Here is a 20,645-nt window from a genome sequence, read left to right on the forward strand (position 1 = left end):
GATGATCCGGTGATCCAATTTGCATCACTATATCCCTCGATCACGGAGGAATATTTGTTATAATGCAAAGCGTAAATTTTGGGTATGTTTGAGATACCCCAAAACTCATTTCTTTTCCATCCAATGTATTTGATTGGATTACTTGTAAACCGAGTCAGTTTACTAATAGCACATGATATATTTGGTCGCGTACAATTCATGATATACATCAAACTTCCCAATACTCTTGCATAGTCCAGTTGTGAGTCACTTTCACCTTCATTCTTTTGAAGTGCATAACTCACGTTAATTGGAGTCTTGGCAATTTTGAAATTCAATGAATTCTGATTTCTAAGATCACATCAGCAATTCCCAAGTCTTTCATGTCGAATTTGCTAGCCAACATGCGCTTAGTAGCATTTATATCTGCCATATTTTTGCTCATTATCAACATGTCATCAACATATAAACAAACAATGACTTTATGACTTGGAGTGTTTTTAATATAAACACATTTGTTGCACTCGTTGATTTTAAACCCACTTGCCAATATTGTTTGGTCAAATTTGGCATGCTATTGTTTGGGTGCTTGTTTAAGTCCATAAAGCGATTTAACAAGTTTGCACACTTTGTTTTCTTTACCAGGAACCACAAAACCCTCAGGTTGTTCCATGTAAATCTCTTCCTCCAATTCTCCATTTAAGAAAGCTGTTTTAACTTCCATTTGATGGATTTCAAGACCATATACGGCTGCTAGTGCCACTAATACCCTAACAGATGTTATCCTCGTTACTGGCAAGTAAATATCAAAGTAATCAAGGCCTTCCATTTGTCTATAACCTTTGACAACAAGTCTTGCCTTATATTTGTCAATAGTGCCATCAGCTTTCATTTTCCGTTTAAAGATCCATTTCGAACCTAAAGGCTTATTTCCCGGAGGAAGATCAACCAATTCCCATGTATGGTTATCCAAAATTGATTGAATCTCACTATTGACTGCCTCTTTCCAAAACGCTGAATCAGAAGATGGCATAGCTGCTTTAAAAGTTTGAGGCTCATTTTCAAGCAAGAATGTCACAAAATCTGGTCCAAAGGAAGTAGATGTTCTTTAACGTTTGCTACGCCTTAGATCTTCTACACTTGGAGTATTTTTCTTTGGTTCTTCCCGAGGTCGTTTAGGTCTTTCACTTAATGACTCGCATTCAGTTTTATACGGATAGATGTTTTCAAAGAATTCTGCATTATCTGATTCCATTACCGTATTAACATGAATTTCGGGATTATTGGATTTATGAACCAAAAACTGACATACTTTACTGTTTGTAGCATATCTAATGAAAACACAATCTACAGTTTTTGGTCTGATTTTAATCCTTTTAGGTAAAGAAACTTGTACCTTTGCTAGACACCTCCACACTTTGAAATATTTCAAGTTGGATTTTCTTCCTTTCAATTTTTCATATGGAATAAATTGCATTTTGCTGTGGGGTACTCTGTTGAGTATTCAGTTAGCTGTAAGGATAGCTTCCCCCCACAAACTCTGCGGTAATCCGGAATTTATTAATAAAAAATCTATAATTTTCTTTAATGTCCGATTTTTCCTTTCCGCAATTCCATTAGATTGAGGTGTGTAAGGTGCAGTAGTTTGATGGATAATTCCATATTCCGAACATATTTCTGCAAACGGAGATTCATATTCTACACCCCTATAACTTCTAATCATTTTGATCTTTTTATTCAATTGATTCTCCACTTCATTCTTGTATTGCTTAAATAATTCAATTGCTTCATCCTTACTATTAAGCAAATAAACATAATAATATTGAGTGCAATCGTCAATAAAAGTAATAAAATACTTTTCCCACCTCGAGATGGTGTCGACTTCATATCACAAATGTCAGTATTAATTAAGTCTAAAGGATTTGAATTCATTTCAATAGACTTATAAGGATGTTTTACAAACTTAGATTCAATACATATATGACATTTTGATTTATTACACTCGAATTTAGGCAATACTTCAAAATAAATTAACTTCCGCAAGGTTTTGTAATTGACATGTCCTAAACGAATATGCCATAAATCATTTGACTCCAATAAATAAGAAAAAGCTGAAATTTTATTAATATTGTCAACAACCATTACATTTAGTTTGAAAAAGCCCTCTGTGAGGTAGCCCTTTCCAACATACATTTCATTCTTGCTTACAACAACTTTATCAGAAACAAATACACATTTAAATCCATTCTTAACAAGTAAATAAGTAGAAACTAAATTCTTCCTAATAGTAGGAACATGAAGAAGGTTGTTGAGCGTTAACACCTTGCCGGAAGTCATCTTCAGGAATATCTTCCCATAACCTTCAATCATGGCTGTTGCAGTATTTTCCATGGAAAGTTCTTCTTCGGGACCAGTAGTAGAGTAAGTCGCAAATGCTTCTTTGACAGCACAAACATGTCGAGTGGCTCCATAGTCAATCCACCACTCCTTCGAATTTCCAACTAGGTTGCATTCCAAAAGCATTGCACGCAGATCATCAATGTCATCATTCTTCTCCACTATGTTGGCATGTCCCTTCTTCTTATCCTTTTTCGGGAGACGACAATTAGGGGCTTTGTGACTAGTTTTTCCATAATTGTAGCAGCTGCCCTTGAATTTCTTTTTGTTCTGCTCCTTAGTCAGTCCAGAAGACCTCTTTCTCTTCTTACTTTTTGGAGCAGTCTCCTCAACGATATTAGCTCCCATGATCATTGAATTTCTACGAGACTTCTTCTCGGCTGTTTTGTTGTCTTCCTCAATCTCGAGACGTATCACAAGATCTTCCAACTTCATTTCTTTGCGCTTGTGCTTAAAATAGTTCTTGAAATCTCTCCACGAAGAAGGCAATTTTTCAATCATTGCAGCCACTTGAAATTGAAATGTTTCATTCACGACCATACCTTCAGCAATAAGGTCATGAAAAATAAGTTGAAGCTCCTGAACTTGGATTCCAACAGTTTTGCTGTCCATAATTTTATAGTCTAGAAACTTGGCAACCACGAACTTCTTCAAGCATGTATCTTCAGTCTTGTACTTCTTTTCAAGTGCGTCCAATAATTCTTTCGAAGTATTCATCGCACTGTACACATTGTACAAGTCATTCTCTAAAGCTCTTAAGATATATCCTTTGCAAAGAAAATCTGCCTGTTTCCACGCCTCAACAATCATGAATTTTTCGTTGTCCGGTATATCCGCAGCAGGCACTGGAGGTTCTTCACTAGTGTATTTCTGCATACCAAGTGTGGTAAACCAAAAGAACACCCTTTGCTGCCATCCTTTGAAGTTGGCTCCAGAAAATTTCCCCGGTTTCTCTGCCGGTGGAACAATAGTTCGTCTTGACAAGGCTATCGTCATTGCCGCAATAGTTGCAGAAGAAATTCCGTTATCACTTGCCATTTTTCACTGTCAACAACAGAAGAGTTCAATTAATGGCAAAACCAGAACAGTAAACAATACTTTATTAACAATAAACAGTACGTATAACAAATAAAACCAAAGTTTTTATATACTGTTTCACAAAACGATGAAGGCTTTATGTTCTTCAAATCGTTTTCTGAATTTCAATACTCTGATGGAGTTTTTATATCTTCAAATCAGAATAGTAAAATCCAGAAGGAGTAAAAAACCACACAGGTTTTAATCTCTACAAACAGAATACAGAATATAATAAAATAATTTCCTTAAGATTGTTATTAACCTGTATTGATATAATAAACAATTAAACCATTAAACTTTCTGAAATATATATAAACAAAACCAGAAAGTTAGTAACTCTGGTTTAACGAAATAAATTCTTAAAAACAGTATAGGAAAAAATCGAGCCCACTGAATGCACAGTGTGTCCTTAAGAAAAAATTATTCCCCTCAAGTACCCGAGGTACTGGAATATATCCTCCCAAGATAGAACGATTAACTCACCAGAGTGTTGGTACCAAAAACGCCGATGAACTGCGAACCACTCGAAGGCTGTAAAAACACACTGGAATTTTTGTGCAGATGAAGAAGAAGAAGAAGATCAGAAAATTTAGTAAGTAAAAATTCTGATATTCAAGGCATATTTATAGACCATTTGGCACTGATTATGAGCAGGAAACAACAAACGAATTTAAAATAATCTAGGAAAGAAAACGGACCGGAACGGGTTGCGGGTCATGGGTTATTCCGGATTGAATTTTTGTTAATTAATTAAATTAATTAATTGAAAGAAATTTTGTCCAAAAAGAATAATCAATCAATCTTTGACGGAAGCCGAGCGAGCGACGACGACGGCGCGGGACTTGCCTTCTTCTTAACTCTTTAAGAGGTAGAAGAAGAGCAATTGTATAAATTACCGTTTGGCCCACCAAGGGACCGGTCCGGTCCCGTTCCCTTGGCGGGCCAAACGGTCTAGGTCCTAACGGTTCAAAGCCAAGAGCCGGCCCACGAGACCGGCTCAGGCCCACCTCTAGCGGTCCTACTTATTCCGACCGACTTAGCCCACATAGCCCGTTTGGCCCGCGGTCCCGGACCGGCCCACTTGCCACCCTTAGTAATATCATGAGGTTTTGGGGGAATATGCGTCCCCAAATCTTTATCTGGGTTTTGGCTGTTGTTACTTGTTATGCACGAAGGATGAATGATAAACTTTTAACAAATGCAATAATAGAGGGAGTAGTTGCTTCTACAGTACCACTTCAAGCGGAGTGTAGAGTCAAATAGAAAATAACTTAATTTTCTAATCATTCATCGCAGCAAAAATAATTAATAACAGTGGAAAGTGTTGCTTAATAAAATTAGCAAAAATCAGAGTTTACAATTTCATAAATACTCATAGGAAGTAAAAAAGGAAAAAAATTACCTTCATTGTGCAGATTTGTAGTCATCATTTATCTTTTAATAGGATCCAACATAATTAACCAACTTCATTGTGCATTTATCCTAGTAGGAATTGAAAACGCTTTTATGGTGATAAGAAATTCATTTCAATTTACACATTTTGTAGCCATCATTACTCTTTAATAGGATCCCAAATTAATTAAGCAACTTTATTGTGCATAAACAAATAGACTACACTAAATGCTAGGTAGATAGATACATGGAACTTCATGTCACTTCCAATTTAATTGATTTATTTATCATTTATTGAAGGGTAAATTTACTATTTGCTACAAAAATATTATAGGAGTATGAGGGGGTAAAAATGCCGTTCAATTAGTTTCTTAAAAGGAGTCTTAGCTATTTTTTTGCGTGTAAAATAACACCTTGCCATAGTTTCCAAAACGGGATCAAGATTCTGTAGTTCAGAATACGCTGTTTCTTCTTCTTAAATACGCTGTTTCTTCTTCTTATATGTTCTTCCTAGTTCTGTTTCATTTTCAATCAAGAAAGTTTTTTGTGTCATTGTTTTCAAAGTCTTCAAGAAAGAACAGAACCCATGGAGAAGAATCCTCAATTTCGTCCCTCTGACACTGATCTGATAACGCAATTGTTGAAATTTGTGGCTGGAAAATGCTTACCAACTGAAGGATTGATTGGCTTTGCAGATGTTTATAGCAATGAGCCATTGCAATTAATTGGAGACATTAGTTCCATGAAAACCCATTACTTCCTTACCCAATTGAAGAAGAAGAAGCCCACTGATGCCAGATTCAATAGAACTACTGGTAATGGGACTTGGACACAGCAGAATAAAGGCAAGCAAATTCTTGATGAGGATGAGAGTCTGATTATTGGGTATAAAAGAAGCTTGAGTTATAAGCACAAGAAAGACTCCTCTTTGAATGGCTACTGGATGATGACAGAGTATTTCTGTTGGGATTTTAAGCTTGTGTAGCTTAAAGAGGGTGAATAGGAAATGGAGGAAAAAAATGAAATATTTGAGTTTTCCTCCTCAGCATAGGGACATTATCCCATATTGGAGGAAGAAAAGAAAGTTTGGCTATTTTCAAAAACAACCATTGGACTTTAAAAAATAGTCATTAGCTATTTAGAAAATAGCCATTTAACCTCCCCCATCCCCCAAAACTTTGTTTTAACCCCAAACGTTTTATAATTACACTTTTTCCCTATTTATAACTATAAATACCCCCTCATTCTTTTATTTTTCTTACAAAATCAATATCAATCTATCACAATCTCTCTCTAATTTTCTTATATACTTGCTACTATTTCTTACTTTATTCCAAAAAATAGTAAAACAATTGAGGTTGTTAAAATTTGTGAAAACATTGTGCAAAGTTGGTGAATTGAAATCTTCAACGATAATCAATTTTCAACAAGTTGTTCGTCAATTCAGTAAACTCGTTCCAACTCTTAAGTCTTAATATTATAGTTTTGTTTGTTTTATTTATTTGCTATTACTTGATTTATTAAGATGGCTTCCTTAAAAAATATTTTTGGTAAAAACAATAATAAGGAAAAATCCAAGAGTGGCGAATCTAGTGATCATGTTGTTCCTCCTCCCCGGCTCCCCAAAACCAAACCCCATATTCGTCCTACGCCTGCTATTCTTGATAGCGATAATAGTTTATCACAATTTACCGAGAGTCAATTTATCTATAATATTGCAGCCGGTGAACAATTAGACCATGAAATAATGAATGCTCTTTATTCTAATAATTATAATACTGATGATGAGGAAATTGATCTTGATAAAACTCAACCGGATGATGATACACCCACTAGTCCTGGTCATGATGTTAACCTAACTAGTGATAACCCTGCTAATCCAAATGATGGCTCATCTGATACTCCTGTTACTGCCCCTACTTTTTCTAGACAACCTACCAAATGGACGAAAACCTCTCCTTTTTGGCCAATTTTTACTCAACTAATTCTAGAAAATAAGGCTAAGTGTAAAACTTGTGGTATGCAGTTAGCTTTTAAATATTTTGGATCGCGGGGGAAGGGGGAACTTTGGCTAGACACATAAAAATACACCCTCAATATAGAGTCAGATATCTTCGTCTGAAAGTTTTGGCCGTGGGGGAAAAATATACCTAGTCCTAGTCAGGCTGACCCTAGTACCAGTTCAGATCAATTTCAACAGGGAATTAACATTGTTACCAGTGGTATTTTATATTATGATCCAAAAAAATATCGGGAAGAATTGGCAAAAATGGTAACTGTTATGTGCTTACCCTATAGTTTTCCTTCTGACCCTTCGTTTGTGCATTATATTAGAAAATATTTTAATCCTACTTATAAAGGTTTTCCTCGCACAACTGTAAAGAGCGATATTTATAAATATAAGCATGAATATGAACAATATTTGCGCTATTTATTTACTCATATAAATTAATGTATTGCTATTACAACTAATATTGGTAGAAGTGGCAACGACTGTGATTACCTTACTGTTACCAGTCATTGGATTGATGAGGATTGGATAATGTAAAAGCAGATAATTGCGTATAGAATAATTAATTCACGTCATACAGGGCAGTTTATTGCTAACACAGTTACGGATATTTGCAGATATTTTTGCATTAGTGATAAAATAATGTCGGTTTCAATGGATAATGCTACTAATAACACAAATGCTATAGACTTGCTTACCACTACGCTAAATCCTGCATTTAGTAATATTTTTCATGTTAGATGTATTTATCATATTTACCATTTAATTGTGGGTGATGGTATTAGAATTTTAAATATTAAAATTGAAAAGGTTAAAATGGCTCTTAACTGGATTTTTTATTCAAACCGTAGAAGTAGACTTAGAGAATACTTTAAAAGATGCGATGAATGTGGCCTAAGAGAAAGAAAGGTTCCTAAACCTTGTCCAACTAGATGGAATTACATGTATGAAAGTTTGGTTGTTGCATATGAATATAGAAACCCCATAAACTCAACGTTTAATGCATATGTGAGTGATGATGATGAGCACCTTACGAATGGGGATTGGGCTAATGTTAAAATGCTTGTTGATTTTTTAGAAAAATTTCATATTGCTACAAATGAATTTTCTGAGCAATATTATCCTACTATTTCTTACCGTTTAGTTTATATTGCAGAACTTGCTAATTTGTTTACTCATTTTTCAAAGGGAGGAGAAATTCATAAACTTGCTATTGATTCTATGAGAAAAAAGTTTAAAAACTATTTTTTCCCTATTCCCCCTATTTATTGTGTTGCTGCTTTGTTAAATCCTTGTATGAATTAGGAGATCCTCAATTTTGATATGAAACTGTTTATAATGGTTTAGCACTTGAAGATGATGAGTTATCTCGACTTTTAGAAGCAATAGCCTCAATTAGAATAAATGCTTAAACTATTTATAATGCTTATCAAGTTGCATTAAATCATGCTAGACTAAATGTTCCAACTCCTTCTTCTTTTTCTTCTTTTGATTCTCAATCATTAAAAACACTGCGGGAGTAAAAGCACTTAATACTTGGGCGAGGTTTACGGGTTCTCAAGGTTCTAGTAGTAATGATTTTTCACAAGTAAATGAGCTTGAAGTTTATTTGTCGCAGGGAATTAAGGAAGTGAATCCCGACGGCTCCTTTAATCTTTTGCAAGGGTGGAAGGACAAAGAAAAATACTTTTCATTTCTTTCAAGGATGGCCCGAGATATTTTAACTATTCAAGCTTCACCAGTGGCATCGGAGAACGCTTTCAGTCAAGCAAGACTTCAAATCGGTGATTATAGAGCGTCTATGAGGGAGAGCTTGAAAAAATCAGTACTTTTCAGAGATTGGATCCGTTCGAAAAGAAGAAATTTTGGACTTGCTGAATCACGACCAGATGAAGACAAAGCTTATGAAGAAATGCTAGCTGAACTTGCGGAGGATGCTGCTTCACCCGACAATAGAAGCGGCGATGATCAAGCTACTTTTTCGCCACTACCAACAGAAATTACTCCGGACCTTGAATGATTTATGAAGTTTGTAAGAGATACCATATAACTTGTATGAAAAAAAATTAGTATGTATTATGTAACTTGTATTTTGGCACATCTTGATTAGTTTCTTTTTCTTCTCAATGGTAGTATTAACATCTTGTTGTGCTCATTCCATAGGGAGGAGGAAGACTAAGAAAGATATTGCTATATTTTTTAATGCTATAATAAAATTATAAGGCATGGCTTTGAATATCTCTTTACAATATTTTTGTCTTTAAATTTGAATTAAAATATTTAGGTCACAATTCTATAATAAATTTATAAGGCATTGCCTTAGATATTTTTTAACATCTTTTTCTCTCTAATTTCTATTTAATGTTTTTTTAAAAAAATATTATTTAGCCGTTGGGCCCACTTAGCCCGCGGGCCCGGCCGTTTAACCCAGGACGATGAGTTCGTGGGCCCGGTCCCAGGCCGGTTCCTACAAAAAGACCGTTTATCTCGGGACCGGTAGGCCCGTTTAATTAAGGACCGGCCCGGGACCGAGATCGGGACCGTTTGGACTGGACCACTTGGCCCGTTTAGGGATCGAACCGGCCCACATGCCACCCCTAGATATTACCAACGGAAATGATACTAGAGATCAAAAAATTCACTTATCCTCATTCAAAGAAAAGCTGCTTGCCTATGAAACTATGGCAGACCCCAACACAATTCACCTAAACTCTGTTTAGAAGAGTTACTTACCTCGAACGAGCCAATACCAATGCCGAGCAAACCAAGAGATGCTCCAAAGATGCCATCACACGTGTTGCGGCCTCCGAACGGCTCGAAACTAACCAAAAATGACTCAAGTACATCAAACAATGCTATAGTAGCCATTCCCGATAGATAAAGATCAAATCTTGAATCAAAAGCTCAAAATCGGCTAAAAGTCCAACTTGGGCCCGCACCTCAGAACCCGATAAGATTTACAAAATCCAATAACCCATTCAATTACGAGTCCAACCATACTAGTTTCACTCAAATCCGACTCCAATTCGATGTTCAAAACTCAAAAATTCACATCTGACACCCGAGTGGGGTGTAAAGGATCGCGCTTCTGCACACTTGAACCACATCTGCGGTTGCGCAGCTGCGTCCAAGCACCGGCACCTGCGATCCTCATGCCCAGATCCCCTTCACGCTCCTGCGACTCCCCCGTCGCTTCTGCGACCATCGCACCAGCGCAAAACCAGCCGCAGGTGCGATCACACCAGAACCAGCAACCTTCAGCAATGCACTATGCAACGAAAGTGATCCGAACCTTGTCCGAAACTCGTCCGAGCCATTCGAGACCCTGTCCGAATATACCAACAAGTCCAATAACATAACACGGATCTACTCGAGGCCTCAAATCACGCATAACAATATCAAAACGATGAATCGCACCTCAAATCGAACTCTATGAACTTTGAACTTCAAACTTCTACAACCGATACCGAAACCTATCAAATCACGTCCGATTGACGTCAAACTTTGCACACAAGTCCCAAATGACATAACGAAGCTATTCCAATTCCCGGAATCACAATCCGAATCTGATATCAGAAAGTCCACTCTCGGTCAAACTTTTCAAAAATCTAACTTTCGCCATTTCAAGCCAAATAGCACTACGGACCTCCAAATCACAATTTGGACGCGCTCCTAAGTCTAAAATCACCCAACGGACCTACCGGAACCATCAAAACTCCGTTCTAAGTTCAAATTTACAATAAGTCAAACTTGGTCAACTGCCCCAATTTAAAGCTTCAACAATGAAATTCATTCTTCCAATTCGATTTCGAATAACCTGAAAATCAAAACCGATGATTCACATAAGTCATAATACATCATACGGAGCTACTCATGCCCATAAACTACCGAGCGAAGTGCAAATGCTCAAAACGACCGGTTAGGTCGTTACATTCTCCCCCACTTAAACATACGTTCGTCCTCGAACGTGTCCAGAGTTGTTCCCAAAACCATCAAACCGCCGTATAACCTTGCCATGCACATACCCGGGGTGATCTCACGTCACCCTATCCCATACAGGTCTGATAACACAACATAACTGAAATTTCTAAATTCAACCTAGCCCATAAGACTTTGAATCCAATTTCCAACATCCGGAATTTCTTATAAGATCTGAATCCCGCAACCTACACATTGTATAAGTCTGAACAAGCTGTACCAAAAGCCATAGCCATAACTCAAATACTCAAAACTCAAATACCACATAGCTCAAACGCTCGAAGCAAAGATTTCCATTCACAGTAGCTGCTCAAATCAACCTAATACCGGTAACAACCTCATATCAAACAAAGCCTCGTTCTAAACCTTCGTATGCTGCCAATGATGAAAGAAACATGCAGAATTCATAACCATTCATCAGATCAACAGGTCATGGAGCTCCCTCTCCTTCGACAAGAACTACAACCAATTTCTAAGCCGACTTCCAATATTATCCTTTCAAATATACCACAATCAAATCCTATAGCATCCATTCTAGGTCCAATGACCTCATCTCATCCAACACGACCACTCTAGTGACATGACAAATCAATACAATCTAAAGCCACAACCCGTGCAATCCGTGCACCAAATAGCAACATTCCAAATGTACTCAATCATGGAAAATGACTCAAACGAGAGGACCGTCCCGCAAGCCCAACAAGTACCGGAACCACAACGAAATGCTTAAACCCATCACACACCATAGAACCATAACACACAACTCTAACACAAAGGATCATATTTTCACATAACTCTGCTGCAATGAGCGACCCTATCCAAATACTAGTCCATTTGAAATACCTCAAGCCACCCTGCTAAAAATCAATAACCATGCGCAATTCGACATCAAGTACCCAAAGTGCATTACCTTAACCACGGAGAAGCCAATGACACAATGCCACCCGAAACTCGAAAGGACATAACGAATACGCAATCAATCATGCAATACCCAACTACTCATCTCGCTCAAATCCCTCTATAAGACCACAACAGAACCACACCATATGTGCATATAACCAACGAATCACAACTTCTCGTAGCATAGAAGAGTAACTCACAGATCATTTCAGAACATGAATAAGCTCAATAACAACCGAATGGCACATCCCTCAATAATAGCATTATGGAGCCAACCAATCCAGCTCGGTGTAGAATACACATCCTAATTGGGCCTACCAATGGACCCCCAATCAACTCCGGGCACCCACAAATAAATAAATAACCCTCCGAAAGCCCACAATGACTGAATCATAACACATACTATCATCTGGCTAGCTTCGGCCATGACTTCACAATCCACAACCATGAAACAATCTGCTCTTGAGAACTCCCAGTCTCCAAATCCATAGAACACAGGAATCACCATATCTGATCCCAACTCCACCGCCAGAATGTCTAACACATCTCTCATACACGATCATCCCATAAGGAATACTTCTAAAATTCTTCCATGCCACATAGCAAAATTTGAATATCAGCAGTTGATCAACCAGAAGAGTGCCGCAGTACTAGTGAAGTATCCATACATCAAAACACATTGCGCCTTCTGAAATGTTTACTCTCGTCAAGCCATACCAAATAGTAATATAATTTACCTAGTCATCTGAAACCGTCTATGCTGCCTATGATTTTTTTTTTTTACCTTCCCTTCCAAAACAGAACTGTGATCCCGCTCATGTAAATCTCAATCCCACACAACACACTGCATATATCATGCCATTATAAGAAAAGTACGAAAACTTCATAGTCCACTCCGAGTCACAAGAAACTACATACTCAATTAGCCAAGGACCTTCCATTTGATTTCATCCAGGAGAAATTCACTATACACCACATGCTACTCAGGACAGCAGGAAATATACCCCTCGAACCTTGGTAAAAACTATTGAGAACTCTTCGAAACCCATTTGCACATAACCAAGCTATTTGAACCGAATCTCTCTAACTCAACCCAGCCACGCAGGTTGCCAAAACCCAAGAGCATTGCCACGAAACACCTGTAGAGACTAGCCACGTCATAAGTACCCAAAGGACCGATCATACCCATTATTGTGCTAACCCAACATGCTACCAAGCTGTCCTATTTCTCCAAGTCCTTTCTAAATTGCCTTCAAGTTGATACTTCTCCTTGATGGAACACCACGATCCTTACCCAAAATTCACCACACAAGAGACCCTAGTATAAAACCACAACGCCCTAAAGCCCATAAGCCGCTGACTTCCCTCTTAAACACCCCAAAGCACCACAACCGAGACACCTACTCTAAAGAGACCTTATGTGAACCTAAAATTATTTTTTTCACCTTCTTGATACTGAAATGCATAATCCCCAATAATATAAAAATGCCACAAGTCTCGACACCGTCCAATGCAACTCTCAGTTTCTAGCCATATACCAATCTTGAAAATTCCAAATCGCTACATATAAATCTTGAATCCATCAGAACCATTCTCGAGAGTAACCCACAACTCCTAAGCAACTGAGAAAATTCCTACTCCATGTACACTACACCCTTCACGAATAACCACTCAATTATTTTATGATTCCCATATGCCCATAGAGTGTAATACAACTTGTATCCCGAATTTCCTTTACTTGAGTCATCCTCGATCTCGACCTCTGCAAGTCATAACTGATTCACCAGTATACCCCGAACTGAAACCATTACAACACATAATCGTGCAATCAACTCGTCGATAACAGACTCCCCACTTGGCTCAAAGCCATAGATCAAAACACATAACTTACAATGCCCATATTCTATTGCTGCCATAATACCACAGTGAGATTCAACCAAATCCTTCCTGAGCTCCTGTAACGCAAACCATCTAATACTTCACATTAACTGCAAATCTCGCATTCACCCTTGTAATAGTCAAGCCAACTTCCACAAGCGATCTAAACTCAAATTGCAACATATATCATTCACTGGTAAAAGAGAACTCTCTACAAAATATCATAAGGACTACACAACCTCAGGACACCTCGCAGGAGATAACCCACCTGCTCTGCCTCAAGCTGACATATCTCTATACCCTTCCACAGTCACGACTACTACGCAATCACATAATCCTCTCGATTCTGAACTCATCAACAAGACATGAGAATCTACTTCACTCAACAACATGAGAGATCCCTCCATACACCCATAACTCGAGACCATACGCCAAATCAAGACAGAAATCAGACACCCCTTAGTCCTTGATACATCTCAAGTAAACTCTTCTCGTCACATTCGCACAATCTGAATGCATCTCACAGTCACATCATACTCACCACATAGTCATTCTACCGCTCATCGAGCCACAAATTCCACTCATAGTAACACTACCAGACGTATAAGTCCAAAAGCACGTGCGCACACAATCAAAATCGTTGTGCTTGAGCTACAGTCAAAACCTGGCCTCCAGTCCTCAAGACTGGCCCATCATCAGCACACAGAAATCATATCTCACACCCCGTTCATAGAATCACAAGACGGCGATGCACATCTGATACCGAGCGCTCGCATGCGCATACGAATACGTGGAAGGAATTCAAAGAGATACGCTTCAAGCTGAATCAATGCCGCACGATAAGGAAAGAAAGATGGGAAGTATATCCTAAATGTCCTGTAGCCTCTCGAAGATAGGTATGGACGTCATCATACCGATCCGTAAGACTCTACTAGACACTTGCTCATGAATTGTAGAACCTATGTACCTAGAGCTCAGATACCACCTATCACGACCCAAAATCCAACTAGTCGTGATGGCACCTAACCCAACCCGCTAGGTAAGCCAGTTAACCACTAACCATTTCCAATAACAATCAATAAATCAATTAAGTAAATAAATTATCTAAATCTAATACATTCCCCAAGGACTGGTAGTACAAATCATGAGCTTCTAAGAATAGAATTTACAAAGCTGAAATGAAATAAATACATCATCTGTTTGAAAAGTACATAAACCGAGTTTAATAGATCTAAAGCTACTACGAACAAGGGACAGCTACAATCGGGACGCAGGTACATCTTCAATCCAGCTCCCATCGAACACAACAACATCAGCAACCAACATCTGCACGCAAGGTGCAAAAGTGTAGTATGAGTACAACCGACCCCATGTAATCAATAAGCAACAAACCTAACCTTAAGTTGAACGTAGTGATGAGCTAACACAAGGTCGGGTCCAATACAAATATCCCTCAACAGTTCATCACAGCATAATACAAGTAATAAAAGATGTATCTCAGAAGTAAAATGCTCAGCTCGTTCACAGTTCCAGAAAATAGTCATGTTTTTCAAGTATCTTAGTGAAAACCCAAATCTTTTATCGAAAATGCCAAAAATACGAGTAAGTTTGAAAATTGTAATTTTTCCAAATATCCTTTCCACAATAAATAAGATATTTCATTTTCTTTTCAGATAACAAGTGTGAAATACCTCTCTATGCCCACATATCAATGTGTGTAAAAAAATAATCATGAATGACGTGATACCGTACAGCATGAGAAAAAATGCATCTCTATGCTTGTATGTCATGTGTGCATGCCAATGCCATGTATCTCATAGATGAGTCATGTACTCACACTCTCAGAATACTCAATCTCACTGTCTCACACTTTCCACTCATCATGCTCAACCACTCGGTACTGTATATGGCCCATACGATCCAGGGAAGATCCATCCCGTAATATATACATCAGTGACCATCAGTCACTCAGTACCGAGGAAGGCCAATCCGGCCCCTTGGAGAAGATCAATCTCCAGGTATATAAATGCTTCGGACAAGATCCATGTCCAGGGAAGATCCATCCCTCAATATAATCAACCATGCTCACTGGGGTGTACAGACTCCAGAGGGGATCCTACAGCCCAAGTGCTATAATCCGGACAACTCACATGCTGCACGGACAACTCACGTGCCATAATATCAATATCTGGATCCGCACGGACAACTCACGTGCTATAGTATCAATATCCTCACAAACAGGCCCCCGGCCTCACTCAGTCATCAATCTCTCCAGTCTGACTCACGGGCTCACAATGTCATGAAACTAGACCGACAACACTGATATAATGTATCAATAAATAACAACTGAGACTGAGATATGATATAATGCATGAATATGACTGAGTACGAAATATCAACAAAATCATTGAAATAATAGCAAGAAATGACCACTATGGGTCCCAACAGTATCAACATAAAGCCTAAACATAATATCTAGCATGATTGACAGCTCATTTACTTTATCGCATGGTGAAAATACGGATATTAACAAAATATGACTACTATACAGTGCCATGGAAACAACAGAGTCACAAGTCACTTTGTGCACGCCCACACGCCCGTCACCTAGCATGTGCGTCAGCTTAATACCAATCACATAACACGTAATTCGGGGTTTTGTACCCTCAACACTAAGTTTAGAAGAGTTACTTACCTCGAACGAGCCAATACCAATGCCGAGCAAGCCAAGCGATGCTCCAAAGATGCCATCACGGGTGTTGCGGCCTCCAAACAGCTCGAAACTAACCAAAAACGACTCAAGTATATCAAACGATACTAAAGGAACCAATCCCGATCGAAAAAGATCAAATCTTGAATCAAAAGCCCAAAATCGGCCAAAAACCCAACCCAGGCCCGCACCTCGGAACCCGACAAGATTTATAAAATCCAACAACCCATTCAATTATGAGTCCAACTATACTAGTTTCACTCAAATCCGACTCCAATTCGATATTCAAATCTAAAAAATTCACATTATGAAACTGTAGGCCAAAAACCCCAATTTCCTATTTAGAATTCACAATCCAATTACCAAAAACAAAGGTAGATTCATGAAATATAACCAAAACCGAGTAGAGAACACTTACCCCAATCCTTGTGATGAAAATTGCTCCACAAATAGTCTCAATCCGAGCTCCATAGCTCCCAAAATGAAGAAAGAACCAAAACCCTCGATAATATAGCTTCTGCCCAGCGATTCCGCATTTGCAGATAATTTGTCGCATCTGTGACACCGCTTTTGCGATAAAACTTTGCTTCTGCGAAACAACTGACCCAACAAATCCCTCGCACCTTCGGTCTTTAAGCCGCTTCTGTGATCGCGCTTCTGCGCACTTGAACCGCATCTGTGGTTGCGCAGGTGCGTCCAAGCACCCGCACCTGCGATCCTCACACCCAGCTCCCCTTCACACTCCTGCGACTCCCCCGTCACTTCTGCGACCATCGCACCTGTGCAAAACCAGCTGCAGGTGTGATCATACCAGAACCAACAGCCTTCAGCAATGCACTATGCAACGAAAGTGATCCGAACCTCGTCCGAGCCACTCGAGACCCCGTCCGAATATACCAACAAGTCCAATAATATAATACGGACCTACTCGAGGCCTCAAATCACGCATAACAACATCAAAACGCCGAATCGTACCTCAAATCGAACTCTATGAACTTTGAACTTCAAACTTCCACAACCGATGCCGAAACCTATCAAATCATGTCTGATTGACGTCAAACTTTCCACACAAGTCCCAAATGACATAACGAATCTATTCCAATTCCCGAAATCACAATCTGAATCCGATATCAGAAAGTCCACTCCCGGTCAAACTTTTTAAAAATTCAACTTTCACCATTTCAAACCAAATTCCACTACGGACCTCCAAATCACAATCCGGACGCGCTCTTAAGTCCAAAATCACCCAACTAACCTACCGAAACCATCAAAACTCCATTCCAGGTTCAAATTTATAATAAGTCAAACTTGGTCAACCCTCCCAATATAAAGCTTCAACAATGAAATCCATTCTTCCAATTCGATTCCGAATAACCTGAAAATCAAAATCGACGATTCACATATGTCATAATACATCATACGGAGCTACTCATACCCGTAAACTATCGAGTGAAGTGCAAATACTCAAAACGAATGATTGGGTCGTTACAAGATGGTTCTGTTAGTCGCGGGGGTATTTTCAAACCTCAAGATAACGTTAGATGAATTTTCAGACAAATAGGTGGACGGAGCGCGATAACAAACTATTAAGAATACTATAGGGGTATTGTTAGCCCTTTTTCGTTACTAAAAATAGATACATATAACTAAGAATGAACTAATATATTTCTCTTATGTACAAAATATTTGTAAATGTTATCTGAAATCATATACTCCTATGATATTGTGATATATATCAATTTGTTTCTTGTTCCTTCTTTCCCCTTGAGATAATTAACATGAAATGATCTCTTTGCAATAGCGACAGTTGCAATGAAATTTTTTGAGTTTCCATAACGGAAAGACGTAAATTAGAAGATGCAATTATATTAAACCTTTAAGTAGATTGCAGGTAGCTGTATAGTGAATTAAATAAATCAATTTTCCCTAAAATTAGGTAAGAAGGAACTTAAATATATATGATGCAATTGCGCTAAAATAAGATTCTCAAGCACTAAGTTTCAAAACACAAATAAGGATCATATAATTGATATAGCCAATCGGTAACAAGACAAAGATATAGGAATTAATCACTCATTAGCAAATACTCATCCATTTTATAAAGCACTTAGAAGCTTTAGATGACATAATAAGTAACTACACTTCATACACACTATGAAGAGACTCTCACACTAGATCATTTGACCTAAATTAAACATATAATAAGCATACTTGTATGTTTATATCAAGTTCATCACTTCAAACTGAAATTAATCAGTCAATATTACATGTCTTTAATTACCCTGCTAGATGCTTCAGCATAAGCATATCTTATGCAGTGAGAGCATATGTTAGAACTGGAATATCTCATTTTGTACAGTTAGTGGGCATTGAAAGTCAGTCAAAGTCGATGTCATGTTAGTTACAGGGTATTGTTCTTCTATCTGCAAAACAGACAATGAGAGAAAAAGGTTTATAAGACTGACTACTTTAATTTAAAACAAAACAAAAAAATAATCAAAATTAATCTTTGTTGTGTCTTACCTTATCCTCTAAATATTTGTTTGCAGCTTGTAGTATCCCTTCCTAATATAAAGGTAAAAACATGTTTAGTAAAGGATGCATTAAAGATAGCTACCATATATAATATTGTTTAGCAACTTCATATCACACTTCAAGATATCAATATTTGTCAATAAAAGCCTATAATTCATCTCATTTTTTAAGTAGAACAAACTCCACTATTACAAAAGTAGCATAATAATTCAAGCTATTAAGCATATCACTCACACTTTCATATATGCTATTTATTATAATTTTAGTGATTTTTACATATAAATTTATGCCCCGCATCAAAAATACTGGGTTCAGCTGAACCCGATAACTATATGTTGCATCCGCTCCCGTGTAGAAGTCTTCTACTTGCAACTAATATCACAATTTACAAAATATATATAAATGACATTTGCATTTATAATATTATTATTTAAAGACAAGTTGGCCAAACTTCTAAAATCTGCTTATTTTGAATGTTTTTTGTAAAATTAGATTTTTAGAGAAGTAAGTTGGAAGTAGCAGCTTGCATTTCAACCATCCGTTTAAGACGCACTTTTCTCAGCATTACAAAAATAGCTTTTGTTTTGTTAATATTACTAAAAGGCGCTTTTGAGTGTCAAACTATGAAAAGAGCATATATTAATTCACTGTACAATTAGTGTTATTTAAATAAGTCAATTATTTTAAATATTTATTATGATTATTTTAATAATTTTTCAATTTTATTTAATAAAAGGTGAAAAAAATTAAGAATTTTAACAAATATAAATACAGTTGAATCAAAGTAATAATATTGAGCATCTTACATAATTATTTGATTTTTATGTTGATTTAAACATATTGAAGTACATAATTAATTAATCATCAATTTATAGAGAGATAGTTTGGTAAAGATGTACCTCTTGCATAATTAATTGTGTCCCCTTTGTAACTCTCCAGAATATATGCTATTTCTTTCTTTTTTTAGAAACAAAAAAACATTTTTAATTTCTAAAAAATTTCATTTCAGCAAAAATAATCAAATAACAGAATATTTCCCGAGGAAAAAGGGATTCACAAGTACTTCGGTGGTCAGGGGATCTTTACACAAGTAACCAGTCATATTTATTATTACTTTTTTAGGCATATACATAGATTATACATATATTATTCCTCCTTCGGCTATTTTTTGTTTAAGCGATTGAGTGGGCGGCTAATTGGGTTAATTCTTAACCCTTTTAATTAATGAGTCCATATCATGTTATTCTGATCTATTTGGGCCCAAAAACTTATAACAACTTGAACTAATGAGAAGAAAATTTTGACTATTTTGGTCAGTCTCTTCAAAATGTTAACTAAATACAAAAACAAAAAAATGAATTGAGCAATGCTATGTGTATTTAGTTCAAGTATATTTTTCCATCATTTTTTAAATATCCCTTTTACTGAATTTGCTTTAATTTTTGATTGGCCAAATCAAATCATTTTAAGATTTTTTACTGTAAATTAAAAAAAAACTAAAATAGTCAATCATGTAAATACTAATTACATAAACATACCAGTAACTTCAAAAGGCATTAAATTTAACATATACTATAATAACAACTCTCATATCACATAAATAAAAATGCACTAAATAATATTGATAAACTATTTATTTCATGAAATTATTACCTTTGCTGAACGAATATGAAACATCCAAAGTTCACGGTATTTTTCAAGTGAATGCAATTCATCCAGTGTCATTGTTCCAGCTCCTCCTCCATACATGTAGCTAAAGGAGAAGTTTTTGGATAATTAAACTTTATA

At 37.1% G+C, this 20,645-nt stretch overlaps 1 protein-coding gene and 1 pseudogene across 1 annotated transcript; one reads left to right on the plus strand and one right to left on the minus strand.

Annotated features, from left to right (window-relative positions):
- Positions 1 to 313: 313 nt before the first annotated feature.
- On the minus strand, positions 314 to 3,414 carry LOC108947141 (uncharacterized). The gene is made up of 3 exons (XM_070197938.1): positions 2,919 to 3,414; positions 2,430 to 2,846; positions 314 to 405 (listed from the first exon to the last, which is right to left on the minus strand). Exons 1-3 carry the CDS (start codon positions 3,412 to 3,414, stop codon positions 314 to 316), a joined length of 1,005 nt encoding a protein of 334 aa, XP_070054039.1.
- Positions 3,415 to 5,346: 1,932 nt separating this feature from the next.
- LOC104105233 (NAC domain-containing protein 46-like) lies at positions 5,347 to 5,830 on the plus strand (annotated as a pseudogene).
- The last annotated feature ends 14,815 nt before the right edge of the window (positions 5,831 to 20,645 follow it).

Source organism: Nicotiana tomentosiformis, chromosome 3 (assembly GCF_000390325.3).
Source record: "Nicotiana tomentosiformis chromosome 3, ASM39032v3, whole genome shotgun sequence".
In the NCBI taxonomy this organism is placed as follows: Eukaryota; Viridiplantae; Streptophyta; class Magnoliopsida; order Solanales; family Solanaceae; genus Nicotiana; species Nicotiana tomentosiformis.

Coding starts and splice junctions, on each gene's coding strand:
- LOC108947141 (XM_070197938.1), bottom strand. CDS start 3,414: ATGGCAAGTGATAACGGAATTTCTTCTGCAACTATTGCGGCAATGACG. Junction 2,847..2,918: donor TCATGACCTTATTGCTGAAG/GTATGGTCGTGA, acceptor CTTCGTGGAGAG/ATTTCAAGAACTATTTTAAG. Junction 406..2,429: donor TGGAGCCACTCGACATGTTT/GTGCTGTCAAAG, acceptor AAAATATGGCAG/ATATAAATGCTACTAAGCGC.